This window comes from Balearica regulorum, chromosome 5, assembly GCF_011004875.1.
Source record: "Balearica regulorum gibbericeps isolate bBalReg1 chromosome 5, bBalReg1.pri, whole genome shotgun sequence".
NCBI lineage: Eukaryota > Metazoa > Chordata > Aves > Gruiformes > Gruidae > Balearica > Balearica regulorum.
This window is the reverse complement of record NC_046188.1, coordinates 49835949-49851334: the sequence shown is the minus strand read 5'-3', so window position 1 is coordinate 49851334 and position 15386 is coordinate 49835949. Positions and strand designations below refer to the sequence as shown.

At 39.4% G+C, this 15386-nt stretch overlaps 1 protein-coding gene across 3 annotated transcripts in view; it reads left to right on the top strand.

The window, feature by feature from the left end:
• Positions 1-5368: 5368 nt before the first annotated feature.
• EHF (ETS homologous factor) overlaps positions 5369-15386 on the top strand; it is a 33997-nt gene continuing 23979 nt past the window's right edge. Inside the window, exons 1-2 of one of the 3 annotated variants that reach the window (XM_075754761.1) lie at positions 5369-5490; positions 6634-6673. In XM_075754761.1, coding sequence (XP_075610876.1) covers positions 6653-6673 — 21 coding nt within the window. In that variant the 5' untranslated portion in view covers positions 5369-5490; positions 6634-6652. Of the gene's footprint in view, positions 5491-6633; positions 6674-9904; positions 10035-15386 lie in introns of those variants that run through there. The other 2 variants (XM_010302774.2, XM_075754763.1) reach the window with 2 other exon arrangements.

Here is a 15386-nt window from a genome sequence, read left to right as displayed (position 1 = left end):
AAGGTATCCACATGATACAACACCTCTTGTGACACTGCCTAGTTCCTCATCATTACTAACTTTACTTATAATTTATCCAAAAGGCGACCAGCAGAGCTACAATGAACTTTACTTGAGGTTGAGTATGTTTGGAAAAAATCCAGACAAAATGCTTAGGCTATTTTCTAGACTGATGCCACCATTTGTTCATTTTTTTTTTTTTTTTAAAAAGGGGTCTTTCTTCCTCCTTTTCTGGGAGAAAAGGAGTCTGATTTACAGAACTGCTAAGTGCTAAGATCTGAAATGGAAGTGAATGGGAGCTGCACTTTCAGTACTTTACATAACTATAGAATACTAAGTAATCTAAACGAATGGATACCTCAAATTATTAAACATCTTTATCTGGATCTTTTTAAGATTCCCCATTAAAATAGGGATAATAAATTATTACCTTCTCACCTCAGTAGGAAAGCATACAGATAAATAAATATTTTTGTGCTAATACTGCAATGATAGTACTAATGCATGAATATAATGTAATACACTAATTTACATATATTAAATGTTTATTTACATTATAAATAAATGTGTTACTATAATACCTCAAATAATGTTAGGATGAACACTGTAAGAAAACTCATGAGGAAATGAATAGAATTTTTCAGAGCAAGTTTGACTTATGTGCAACAGATATTGCTCAGGACCACTCCCTGAATACATAGTACCATCTTGTCTGCATCTTAATTACAGTACCTCCTAACTTGTCACAATATGTTAAAGATTTTCTTCTAGTGCTGCTTCTTGTGTACAGTTTCTAGGTTTTGAATCAAAGATAGATACCCAGCATTGGGTATCCTGTGGGTAAGTTGTACTGAAAGTAGCTGCTGGGCGAAATGGGGGACTCACTGGAAAATTTGCCTTTTCAGGAGTGTGGACACACAGGAATAGCCTTTGTTAGCCGTTGGGAAAGCCCTGTGAAGTCAGAAATGGAGAATGCTCATTGCAGAAGGAAGCTGCAGGAAATGCAGCTCTTCCTGATGGAATCCATTCTGTGGACTATGATTTGTCACTGAGCTTTAAACTCGCTAATTTTCAATGGATTTTATTTGAAATGGCAAATAGCACATCCTTAACTTGACAGCCTGTTGTAATCAGTCCATGCTTCAAACATAAATGTTCCTGAACTTTCCAAAGAAAAGGCAGGAATATTTTTTACTATGAATATGAAGAAAAGCCTTCAGTAAGGCTTTTGACACTGTCTCCCATAACATCCTCATAGGTAAGCTTAGGAAGAGTGGGTTAGATGAGTGGACAGTAAGCTGGACTGAGAACTGGCTGAAGAGCAGAGCTCAGAGGGTTGTGATACGCAGCACAGAGTCTAGCTGAGGCCTGTAGCTTGTGGTGTGCCTCAGGGGGCAGTACGGGGTTCAGTCTTGTTCAACATATCCATCAATGACCTGGATGAAGGGACAGAGTGTACCCTCAGCAAGTTTGCTGACGATATAAAACTGGGAGGAGCGTGTACCACACACCAGAAGGCTGTGCTGCCATTCAGCCAGACCTGGACAGGCTAGAGAGTAGGGTGGAGAGGAACCTAATGAAGTTCAACAAAGGCAAGTGTAGGGTCCTGCACCTAGGGAGGAATAACCCCAAGCACCAGTACAGGTTAGGGCTTGACCTGCTGGAAAACAGCTCTGCCGAGAAGGACAACAAGTTAATCATGAGCCAGCAATGTGCCCTGGTGGCCAAGAAGGCCAATGGTCGAGGGAGGTTATCCTCCCCCTCTACTCTGCCCTGGTGAGGCCACACTCCTCGAATAATTGTGTCCAGTTCTGGGCTCCCTAGTTCAAGAAAGACGGGGAACTACTGGAGACAGTCCAGCAGAGAGCTACAAAGATGATTAGGGAACTGGAGCATCTCTCGTATGAGGAAAGCTGAGAGACCTGGTTCTGTTTAGCCTGGAGAAAAGAAGACTGAGAGAGGATCTTATTAATGCTTATAAATGTCTAGAGGAAGGGGCCAGACTCTTCTCTATGGTGCCCAGTGACAGGACAAGGGGCAACGGGCACAAACTGGAACATGGGAAGTTCCACCTGAATATTAGAAAAAACTTCTTTACTTTGAAGGTGACAGAGCACTGGAACAGGCTACCCAGAGAGCTTGTGGAGTGTCCTTCTCTGGAGATATTCAAAATCCACCTGGATGTGATCCTATGCAACCTGCTCTAGGTGAATCTATTTTAGCAGGGGGGGTTGGACTAGCTGATCTCCAGAGGTCCCTTCCAACCCATATCATTCTGTGATCCTGTGATATTTTCTCCCTTTTTTAATTTGTCAGAAAAACATACATTTTTATGGATGATAATTATTCAAAATTTTGTTGCAAAGTACTATGGAAAATTTTAATTTAGCCAAACAGCTAAGGCTAATATATGGCAAACTGTAAAGAAAAAATTACAAGGTCTTTGAAGCCTAAGTAATAGGCAACCTTAGTAATAGGTAGTGCTTGCCTATAACATCGAATGCAGTTTGGAAATTGCATCCATCCTGCTCTTTCTGACTTCTCTAGTGACATTTTTATAGAAATTGTATTATTTTACAGCAAACTTTATGAATCATTTCTGATTTTGCTACAACAGAATGAAGGCAGGAACATAATACCCTGAATTCTTTGATTGCTTGGCATGTCTTAACATACATATCAGCTTCTTACACTCTCCTTTTGATATTCCACTGGAATTTAACAAATGAAGCAGAGATTAATATTAATGGAAAAGTAGAAATTACCATACATTTGTTGTCTGTTTTCATCAGGTGTCAGACATTACAGTAACAGACGCCAATTTAAGAATCTAGACAGATTTAGATAATTTCCTTCATGCTTGATGGCTATAATTAAATTCTGGGAATCTGCACTGACACTTCTGTCATACCGTGAATGTGGCTTCCTAGCTCCTAATTATAGAGGTTTTCATGTTTTCTCTGCCACCTAGAATTGTGTGGGGACCAAAATCATGTTAATTTTGTGGTTGCAGTGCTGGAGAAGAATATGCTCAGGGAAAGGTCTGCCTGTCTCCAAAAGCCACCCATAATCCTCTCTATGCTGAACCACATGTAAGTGTCAATAATCATACCTGGGAGCATGGGGGCAGCATAGCTGTCTAGGCAGGGCAGTAAATTTAAGGAGTCACCACCACCCTATGTGGCACCCTGTCTTTGAAAATAGCACACTACTAAATAATGCATACTGGTATGCCGGCCAAGTTAGCCTCACCTTGCCCAGACCTGTTGGTACAATATGCTTTTTTGTTTGTCTGGAAGTATTCTCGGTCTTAGCAGCCAGAGCTGTCTCTGCCCTTGGGAGCTGAGACAGAAGCCTCACAAACACTGGTGACACACCAGTCTAAGTACCACATTTGAATCAAATTTCTGCTGCTTTTGCTGGTGCAGTAGGAAAAGTCTGATTTCCATAGCTATGTTGAGATCCAGTGGTCACATCCTCCTGTGGTGCTTCTGCAGCGTATGGATGTGATGTATTTCAGTGACTATTCTCCCGTGTTTAGCTCAGTGGGACGATGTAAGAGGTGGGTTCCTTGTTCTTTATTGCTTTCTCATTCTTTGCTTACTTCTTATCTTTTTCCTGTTCTCCTGCTCTGGATTGATCATTCATGCTGATATGATGATAAGACATTATTTTGATGATGAAAGCTTTAGTGTAAATACTCACCAAGACATGAACTGGAAAGCAAATACTTAGACTCAGCGACATGAATGCTTAGGGAAATCTTATAGGTACCAGACCTCTTATGAACACTTCAAACAGTTGCCTAGCTGTTTTCAGTGACATCATTAACCCTTGGTGGTGTAACTACAAGACAATGCTGCTCTCCAAGATGGACATTTACAGCCTTCCTTCTTCCTCAAGGACAACTTTATTTGATAGGTTAGAATGAAGGTGAGCAGCCATGGAACGTGACTACAAACACGGTGAAAAATGGTGAGATCTTCCCAAGCAGCACTTGTACACAGGTGCACCTTACCTGTGTGAACAAAAGCAACTTAGGTTTTAATGTAATTGGTGGTAGTGTGGATGACAGGAACAAAGGTGACATTCCTTGAGTCTGAGATCTACTATTTATCTTGAAATCAGTTTCAGCATAAATAACATGTATGAAATGTTTCCCCTACACTGACAATGAGCCTTGATTAATAATTAATGCTACCTCTGGATGTTGAAGGACAATTCATTCCCTGTGCTTGGTAAATCTAGCACTGAGAATGCTTGTCAGCATCTGTTGGAAAGGACATTTAAGATGAGCCCTGGAACCTAAAGTGAACAAAGACTGGAAAATTCACTTTTCACAGACCACTGAGAGACAGATGAGGGTTCATGTTTTTATTTAGGCACCTCATTTCCTGTGCAGGTTCATGGTTGCAAGCTGGAGGAGTAAGTCACACAGAGGCAAGGGAAACTTTAGACTCACAATTCAGAACTGTCCTGCAAGCACAGATCTTCTGTGAGGAAAAGACCTTTCCTTGCTCTTCACTCCAGTTGAGAGTTCAACTGATGACTGAATTAGTGAAAGGCCTCTAATGCAGTGCCCAGGCTGTGGCTCAGAGGAACAAACAAAAATATTTTGCCTGACTTCTATGGCCTGTGGAGCAGGTGCCTTAAGAAAAATTTTAGCTTTCCTCTGCTGAGCTTAACCTTCAGAATTAGAAAGGTTAAAAGAAGAAATGTAAAACTGAGCACTCATCTGCTGATTTTTCTGCCCTGATAACCTACATGTAGCTGAGTTCAACCCCATATACACATAAAGTGATGATTTTTTCACTCGTTTTTACTTTCTCTCAGATACCCAGAGAAGCTGGAAGACCAAGAGACTCCCCTTTTTGCAGACTCATGCATTTTTCAGGATGCTCAAGGTATAAAAAAAGGAATTGAGCCCATGATATTGGGCTCCCTGCCAGCACAGGGTTATTCCATACTGTGCATCTCCTAATGTTATTTCCAGACTAATTTTAATTTAGGACATTCCTGCTTTTCACTTCTCCTCATTCTAATTATAATCTCCCTATCTACCTGAAATAACCTCCATTAAAAAAAAAAAAAAGGGATGGTCTTAAAAAAACAACTACAAAGAAATCAATCCCTCATCCATTACCAGGTTTTTCTTTTGTTCTGGAGCCACGCGTGTAACCCGGTTAGACCTGTTCTCTTTGAATACTGAGGACTGAGCTGGCCTTATGCAAATGCTCCCAACTTCATCTTAGTTGTTGTTGTTGCAGACCCAATCAAACGAACAGGAAGTGACCTAAGGAATTTCTCTATTGGCTGCCTAAGTGCTCAGCAAAATGTTTTAAAATTAATATCACATCCATTTATCTTCACTCCTGGGAGTCTGTAGGAGACATAACCTAGTACCAGTGTTTACCCAACCTACTGTTCTGTAGACAGTTTTCCCATTGCCTCAGTTAAGGATTTCCACTCCAGAATCTGCAGCTAAATGAGGTAAGGTGTCTGGGGTATTTTTTTTAATATAGTTCCTTTAAATTAACACCAGTGAAAATAAGATTTAAAAAAAAAAAAAAAAAAAAAAAAAAGAAAGAAAGAAAAGAAAAAAAAAAAGAAAAGAGAAATATCTACTGGATTCATGCCATCCTATCGAGCCCCTCCTTTCCCACTGTGGAACAGCAGCTAAGCTCATTTGATCAAAAGGCTTTGTAATGTTACAATAAAGACTTTTGTTTTCCTATTTTGAACTTGTATCTTACTTCTATTTAAATATTTCTGTTATATTTACATTTGATTTGGGCCAGATCTGCTGCCTTTACTTACCCAGAATGTCATTGACTTTGAATTGAGACAGTGGCTTCATCAGGATTACCTAAAGACTCCTGAAGATCCTTTTTATTATGTATCTAATAATATTCTGGGTCCTAAATCTGCTGCTTTTGTCCACAGAGTGGTCATCTGTTCAGTAAGGCAAGAGGCAAGAAAGCAGACCTTCTCTATACAATTGAGAGTGCTGGTGTTAACAGAACTGGGAGACACTTTACAATGACGATGTTTCTCTTGCTTTTAGTGATGAGGATATTGATGGTGATTGTGCTGATAACAAAAAATCCTAAAGTACATTTATAATTTGGCTCGGTTTTATCCTCAAGACAATTTCTTGGCAGTTGAGGGGGGACACAACATGACGGTCTCTGCTGATCTTAGTCCCTTCTAAGTTAAAGCACAGCGCAGAACCCAGCTCAAGCACTGGGTAGGTAAATACAGTGTGAGAAGAGGCCTGCAGTGTCTTTGCTTGCTTAATTTGTTTCTGTTCCAATGGTAATTTTATTTGAATAGAACCAGAATTGGCCCCTTGAGGTACAGACACAGCTGTTTAAGTAATGGTAAAAGTGAATGTAAAGAAAAAGTTGCTGAAAATGTATGGTGATTTTGTAAAATATGTAACAACAGGCTTAGTGATAAATGTTTGCATTTCACCACATGAGACATTTTAGGCACATACTCTTGTGTATATGGTTATAAAGTTATTGAATTTTATCAGTAATATTCTTTTCGATTACTTCATCTAAAAATATCATACGTCCCCGTTGCTTCTAAAGTACATCCAACTGTCCTTTTTTTTTTCCTATTCTTTAGACAATGAAACCAGTTCATAATGACAGAAATGAACCTTGAGGTAAAAGTTTCATTTAGTGATTTTGTTTGTACTTGTGTCACATAAGACTGTGTTAAATATACCTATCTTGCACCAGTATTTCCTGTAAATTGTGAAAACTTCAGTGGAATAAAAAAATTCACTCCTTTAAGTTTTGTTTTGATAGCAAATTTGTGGGTAGCAATTTAAGCCAGTTTTCTGAAATCTATTTTGCACTGTAGAAAATACCAGAGCTGGAAAATATAACAGTTTTATATTTAATGCAAATGCAGAAACCAAAGAAAATGGTTGCAATTAAAACTAGAAAACCAACAAGATTAAGGTTTTCACCAACAAATATCACAATAAATGACAGTTTAATTCCTGGCCCTTACAGTTTTCAAAACCAGAAGTGATTGTTGCAATAACGACATAGGACTTCAAATATTTTTTCAGAGTTTAATTAGGTGACTTGAAGTAGAGCTTATCTTCTAGAAAACTTTCAATACTGAAAAAAAAAAAAGTTCCTAAATCCAATTATGGGAAATTCACCAGAACTTTTTTAAGTGCCTCAGCAATTAAATACTATTTCTCTAAAAATATTTTATCTCATTTTCAATCTGACATGGTCTAGCTTCAACCTGGTCTTTGATAATTGTGGTAGTCTGAGCTCCATAGGCTATTCCCTCTCATGGAAAAACTTACACTACAGTGAAAACCTCTAGGACCTCAATCTGTTCCACTGTAAGCTTTTCCATCCTTTAATCACTTTGATGGTCCTCTCTGATTTTTCAACATCTACTGAGAAATTTGGATGTCAGAACTGGACACAGGCTGTATGAACAGCAGTGCCAAACATAAAGGTAATATGAGTCAATATATTGGGAGTTCAGGGTCAGGGGGTTATAAAATGTGTTCAAGGCTGTCTTAGAGTCATCATACTCCAGACACCTTTCTTGCCTTTGAGCATTGGTCTTACATGCAGAGACAAGGTTATCATTAGTAGAGATGATGTTGTTTGCTTACATTTTCTTTTCATTTTTTTCTAGTCCTAGTGTCATTTGTAAAGCCTATAAGGATGGTAAAAAAGTATATTTTTCCCAAGTCATAGTAGTATAGGATCTCATATCAGACCAGAATAATGCTTTGTTTGCCCCGGCGTAAATTAGGTAGCCCTTCACAGCAATTTATAAGGTGACAACAATACATATTACCCCAGTTGTGGTGAGATCAGGTAATAGAATGTGGTCTGTTTAACATGGGCTATTATTACCCTCTTGTCACCTGAGAGAATATGCTGTGGTATTGCTATAGTAAGTTCATATTACTTTAGATATTGTCAGGTTGTTGTGAGTTTTCAGCAGTGGCAGAAACAGACAATAGGACAGTTGGACAAAGACAAAATTAAATCATTTGGCTCCCACTGAACTTCCTTAATTTTTTTTCATTCCCGATGAATTTTATTCACATCTATACTTGTTCTGTCTGGGAGGTGCAAGGTAACAAATTGCAATGGAGGGAGATCAAACTAAGAAGGAAAAATCATCCAGAAACACAGATTAAGAGAGATTAGAGAGGAAAAAGGAAGATTTCTGTAGATGCATCTGTGTCCAGACATGACCAACATGTTGGTCTGTTGCTTGTCCCACAGCAATTCGCACCAAAAAAACCCTGCAAAATTAAATTCTACACCGGTTGAAGAAGTGAATATTTATGTACATTTCTCACAGAACAGGATTAATGATTTTATTGCCTCAGTAAACTCTGAGAACTGTCCATGAGCCATGACACCTTTCCAGAATCGGTGCTTACCTTCCCTCCCTTGTTCACCCCTTACACATTCTTTATAAACATGTCTTAGTCTCAGGACCAAACCATTCAGTCTTCTCCCAGTCAAACTCTCCACTGACTGCAGTGTAATCTAGATCTATTCAGTGAAGTCTCAGTCTATTGCTGTTTACTTATTCAATTCTCACAGAAGTATCTGAGCTGTTTCTGCAATGTGATGAATACCATCTGTGTGAACTGGAGCAATGACCTACTGTACAGAGAGACAGGTTGGAAAGTGGGTGCTACAGGACAGACCTGTCTGGCTTAAAAATTGGTCAGTGTGCCGAGACCAAGCTATGGATAGAAATTAATGACCTCTTCTTATTCTGATGGTAATGTGACCACTCTTTATAGGATTTTCTGTGGTCTTGCAGTGCTCTCTTTCTCATCAGCCTTCCTACAGTTGTAAAGCAGGTATTCTTGTTGAGAACTAGGTGTTTCTGTGGCAAGTAGCATGTAAAAAGAAAAGGGTCACAAACTTAATTGACAGTTGTCATTGCTAATGACACATGATGTTAGGATGTGGTAGAACCAAATATAAAGCCTTTGCTGTACATGAGGAAATGAACAGAAATGCTAACGATTTTTGTAGCTTGCATAGTTGTGATGTTTAGTGAAGTAAAATCTCTGTCCAGTCTCACAGTTTAGTTACTATTGAACTTTCAAGCATAAACTCATAGAGTTTTCTTCCTAATAATAAGTGCCTTGTACACCACCGAAGTCCAACACCATATTTAGCAAAGCGCACTGGCTTCAGCCGCTCAGCCAGCCTAGAGCTCAAGGGTGCTTCTTTCTTCCTGTCTGTGCCTTCAGCACACTCTGCAGCTTACATGTATTTTGGCTCCTGATGAACCAAGGAATACTTTTAGTAAGTTTTCAAGAAAAGAGTATATTGCAAAATTGGTAAGGGTGAAATTAATAAGTAATACTGCTGATAAAGGGTAATCTAAGAAAGGTTTGTTCTTCACACAGCTGGTATATGGAAAACTAGGGATTAATTTTGTTTCTGTGGAAGTCAGGAGTCTTTCTTAGTATAAAAGTTGCTTTGAGCTGTACTGAGGATGCAGCTTGCACCAAGTGCCTCACTGAATGCCTAAAATACTTGGGACATTTGTTGGTCATTGGTCTACAGATGGATGAGAATGAGTAACTGTGGAGCCATGTAGTCAGTGGAGCAATCAACAGGCATTTGGCATTTTGTGTGTCTTCCTCTGAGGAAGAGCACTCAAAGGTTCCCTTTCCAAAAGCTGACATTGCACGTGGTTGTCATTGCCTATTCCTCTGGATCTTGTGAAATGTGCTCCAAAGGAAAGAGTATGAGAACTAGTAGACAAAACAGCTAGCTGGGCCTGGATAATCACTGGTTACAGACCAATAAGATGGGGCAATAAAAGAGAATTGCTTTGCAGTGATGAAAAGAAAGCCATTCTTCTTAAAGGATGTGCAAACATGTAGAATAAAATAAAAAGTTCCTGCCTATTATGGAGGAAAGATACAGACATAAACACTTGAGATATTTCCTCAGCTCACAATCAGATGTAGCCAGAATAGTCTCCTGAGCCCCTACAAGTCTGTAAGTATTAAACAACTACGAGTAAAAATATGCTCTATTGTCCAAACTACCATCATCAGAAGAATTGTTTTTGTTTCTTAAAACCGCTCTGGGTTTTCTTTCATCTAGCAGTGAGCAGGTAAGTAATTTATATTGCTATATAATTAACGAACCCATGTAAAACTGCCCAAGATACTGTGGTCAGGAATCAGACGAAGTCCATGATATAATGATTACCCCCAAACTTTCTTAATGATTTTTACTGAAACATATAATTATTATTACACAACAGTTTAGAAGCTTGCAACTTGATGATACATTTTCAAAGTATGCTTGGTTAAGCAATTGTCTCATAGATTGGCATGACTATGGAGGAGTTTTATCAGGGACTCAAATTCTGACACATTCAAGGGTGCTGTTCTCATCTCTTTTGCAGTGGGATCTAACACACTGTTCACATAAAACAGACTTTGCTTGTAATATTCCCAGGCAGCTGCCCTGACAGAGGAAGATGAAAAAGTTTTAGTAGACTGAATTAATAGGTGAATAGATGAGTAAGATGTCTTACAGACTTACCAAAAGTGGGATGTAGAAAATGAAATACATATAGTTTTTTCCTTAATTTAGTGACTTGTAGATAACCTCCCTAAGACTTTTTTTGATGAAGCTATAATACTTTGTAAGAACAGGTAAAAACTTCTTTCTTTAAAATCTCAAATGATTAAACATTTTTGGATGATAGTCGAACTGTAGTCAATCCAGTATTTTTTTCTTAGTCTGCCTGTAGCCAGTCCTGATACACCTACACTCAGACAAACATACTGCACTAAGTACATGTACATGCACATCCCTTATCTCCTGCACAGGCTTTCTTGCTTTACTTTTTAAATTAGGATTTCAAATATTTGCCCCAATTTAAACCAATTTTGTTTGCTAATCTGAAAACCTCCTTATTTTAATCCTTTAAAATGCAAAGCTATTTGTATTTGGTATTTCATATATAGATGTATTTTGTTGGTAGGTATAATGAGTGATTAGTGTTGTCTTGCAGCGAGTGAGGGGGCTGCTCATGCCAAGAGCCCTAGCCTCAGCTGCCTGCAACTTCCATTCCTCCTGGTTTTGCCCTGTGCTGCAGTAGTATTTCTTGCAGCAACACGTGCACGGCCTGAGAGCTGGTGTGCCCAGGGCTGCCCTTCCCCAAACCCTGGCCTATGAGCAGCAGGCCTGCAGCTCTAGCACCAGCCAGGCTTTTCTATGCCAGCATTGATGTAATGGAGGGATGCACAGACTCAAAGGTGTTAATTAGTGCTACTATATATGTGAAAAGCTAACAGGCCTTTGGGTCATTTAGAACCAAGATATCAGCCTGCCTTATACTATGACACATTTACAATATTAAAAATCTTATGAAGATTTAATCATTAAAGGTAAAAAAGAAGAGAAAAGAAGAAAAAACTCCCCAGTACCTGGCAATAGCTTTTATAAGGATCTCTGCTAACACTTCCTTCCTAGAATAATGTTAAAGTTGATATAATTCACATGGTAATAAATCTCCTTTTGAAGAAAATATTTGTTTGAAATACTCCAGAAATATTTTTATTGGTTTTGTTGGTGGAACCTGTTCCAGGTACTTTGAGGACTAAGTGAGATACATACCTGTACAGGGAAGCAAAAATAACTGAGGGAAGAAAGCCTTTTTCCCTGTTTCTGACTCCTCCAACCTCCATGCTAGAGACCAGCCACAAACTCCCCATTTGCTGTAAGACCTGGCACTCTTGTGCCACAGATAGATAGTTGAAGATGATGGTTTTGTCTGGTTTACTGGTTACAGGCTTATGGTAGTATTTGAAAGAAGCTTCCTTGGCCAGGTCAGCCAAGTAAAAGGCAAAAAATGAAAGAGAGACGGAAAAAAAATGAAACAAAAATTAAAAAAGAGAAATAAAGGGAATCATAGAATCATAGAATGGTTTGGGTTAGAAGGGACCTCAAAGATCATCTAGTTCCAACCCCCCTGCTGTGGGCAGGGACACCCTCCACTAGACCACGTTGCCCAAAACCTCATCCAACCTGGCCTTAAACACTTCCAAGGATGGGGCATCCACAACCTCTCTGGGCAACCTGTTCCAGTACCTCATCACTCTAACAGTAAAGAATTTCTTTCTAACATCTAATCTAAATCGACCCTCCTTCAGCTTAAAGCCATAATAAGGAAGAAGAGAAGGAATAGCAGCAATCAGTGAAAGAGGAGGAACAGGACAGTAAACTTCACATCTTAGGTAGCATCTGAGACAGTCAAATCTGGTAGTCAGCAGAGGCTGCATTTCAGGATTACTGTGGTGAGGTTCTACAGAGGGTTCCCTGGTGACCATGTGCACAGCAGCCGTGTTAGGCAAGTTTATTGCTTCCAGCACAGCTGCTCTGTGGTGACATTACTGCCTGTTTGCAGTAATATCTTAGTTTGGTATTTCACATTTTCTGTGCTTTGTAAACAATTCTATATAACAGGTTGAGTTGCACTTTTGTTACTTGGACAACTTGAGTATAGGTTTTTACACGTCAATTGATTGGGATGGGGATCCTCCCTCTCTGTTGCCAGGCAAATTGCTTTTTAAAATTCCTTTCCTTCATTGTAATAAAAAAAAAAAAAAAAGGAAGAAAAAAACCCGCCTTGAAATAGACACAGTTCCACAGAACAGAAATTTTGAATTTTGGCCAGCTCTACTTATGAATTTCTAGTTCATTTTCGGGATCATACATAGGTCAAGGTCAGGTTTTTTATTTAATAAAGTGTAGATTTAATTGTCTGGCTAACTTAACATTCAAATCTCTACTAGGCACATAACAGCCATAATGCATAGAAGAATCTTAGTTTTGGTCTGAACAGGTCTCTTTTTTATAGAAAATTCTTTCCCTTCTCTTTGCCCTCAAAAATGCACAATCATCCTAACTCATTTGAATGTTGAAATTTTTGCTGGAGATGTGATGCAATGGACAGTAATGAAGCTTGAGCTGGAAGATATGAGTTGGACTGACTTCTCTATTGACTTGTTATAAGACAAACCATTTCAGCTCTGTATCTCAATTTTCCTATTTGTAATAATGAGGTAATGTTAGTTCTTTCCTTCATTTCTGTGCTTTGTGCTCTCTGTTGCTTTCACTGTCTGTGTGGACTCTTCCTTTTCTGCTCTATGGTTGTCAGTGTTTCAGGAGTTCTTCCATCACCATAGATGATTTTACAGTTGATGAGCCTTGCAGGCTTAATTTTCAGAAGAACTTAAAAGTAGCCTAGATCCCAGCTGAGTACCTACTCCTCATGGATGGCAATTTTATTTATTTATTTTTTTTTAAATACATTAAGGGTTGGAGTGTGTGTAGGTTCATTTGGGAAAGCAAACCTTCCCAGTTCTTCAGGTTTTATTTCTCAAGAAAGTTCCCGTACTGCTTACACTTAATTTGTTGTTTTTTCTTGTTAGTTTTCCAACCATTGTGTCTCAGCTGATTTTTCTTTATGTATTTTGTATGACAGCTCTTCTGACTTAAGTCTTAGAACAGTGTGTTACTTTGACCTGTTGAGGTTTCAGTTGATGGAAAAGTACAGTATTGAAATCTCCTCTGACACCAGGCTATTCTGTAGCAAAGGACTATTTATGAGAAGGGAGAGAGTTCACGTAAGAATCGAAAGAGTACTTTTGTACAAAACCCAATGGGAAAAGCTCTATTGTCAAACCGGCCCAGGCTGTTGAGGCAGATGCCTGGCTTTGCTCTTTTGTTTATATTCCAACAAATCAAAGCTGACCTGTGTTGTTATCAGAGTAGAGCAACAGGTGCAAAAAAATAACTCTGCTGCCAAGTCAAACGAAAAGTTAAGACTAATACCCTCTGGGAGGTATTGAGAAGATAACAGAGAGCCATGCCAGCAACTGAATTAACGGCTCTATTTACGGTGGTTTTTACTTAATAACCTGCTCCTAACACTGACACATAAATACTCCATTGTATTGTTTAATGCAATCACTGGAGAAATCAATGGAAACAGGATGGGCAGCTCTCACTGTGCCAGGTGAGAAGGAGCAATGCCATGGAAGTGTTGCTCCTCTAATCACAGACAGGAGAGAGGAGGAAGCTGTTCTTGGCTTTTACAAAAGTAGGGAGACATTGTTTCCCACAGCTGCAGAGCAGGAAACTTAAGTCCCTCCATTTTCAGCTTGCTTTTAATGAAGGCAGGGAGCATAAATGAGCCCCAACATATATATCATCTACTGTCCAGGTGGCTCCAGGAGGCTCAGGACTGCCTCAAAGTCCTGGGTGCCTGTGGTGAGTGAGCCTGCTGCTACACCCACGGGTGAAGCAGACAGCTCTTGTGCAGCCAGTGGAGTGGGATGCCAGGGCAGTTGTCTTGCAATGTTTTATTCCTTACAAAACAAACACAGTATGAAGAAACCTCATGGACATAGCTGGGCTCCAAATAAATGTTTACTAAACACACAAACAAGCAAGCCTGAATGACAGTCAGAGTAATGGTCTGACAGCAAGTTTCTGAAACAGAGTCAGTGAGCTCCATTTAACTATTTCAGTGATATCTTCCCCCTTGGGGACACTTTCCTTTGCAAACAGCTGCCCAGCTTGGGATACTTAGTAGTCTAGAGAGGAGTGCAGGGGGGGCAGGCATCCTGGCTGGAGCTATCACACAGGTGGGACTGGCGAGTCCCAGCTTGGCACTAGGGAATGTGGCTGACCCGGGCAGAGTTAATAGTCAGCCATATAAACCCTCCCTGTCAGTTACACAGAATAATCGTTCCCACCATGAGCCCTGCACCGCCTCTGCTATGTCTCCTCCTTGAAATATCCTTTTGTTATCATGCCAGCAAAAGAGTGTGATCAGATTGTGGTTAGTCAGACAGTGAGTTGTAATAAGGTATAAACACTGCTATTAACTGGGTTAGTCCTCCAGCAAGCTACCTAGTTCAGGATAAAACGCTTTATGTTCAACTTCCAGCTTCCCTGTCCTAGCTAATTTGTGCTATACCGCTCATGTATTTGATGAAGAAACACAATTAGTTTGTTGACCGAATTAATCAATTAATGTAAAAAATAGTCCCAATAGGAAAATTTGCATGTTCCCCAAGACACTTGCCTTGTTTTGCTCTCCATCCCATGTTCCTTATTCTGTTTAGTTCTCACTCAGAAACCAGGCCTGAAGAGGAAACCTGCAGTTTCCTAGCAGATGTCCTTTATAAAAACAAAATGTATGAAACAGAGTTTACAAAGAGGAAAGGAGAAAAAAAGGATCTTTTTATTTTTGGAAGTAGGCAAATTAGTGGTTGTTACTGCTGAAAACCTGACTAGTCCCATAACAAAAGAGAAGTGCTGGTG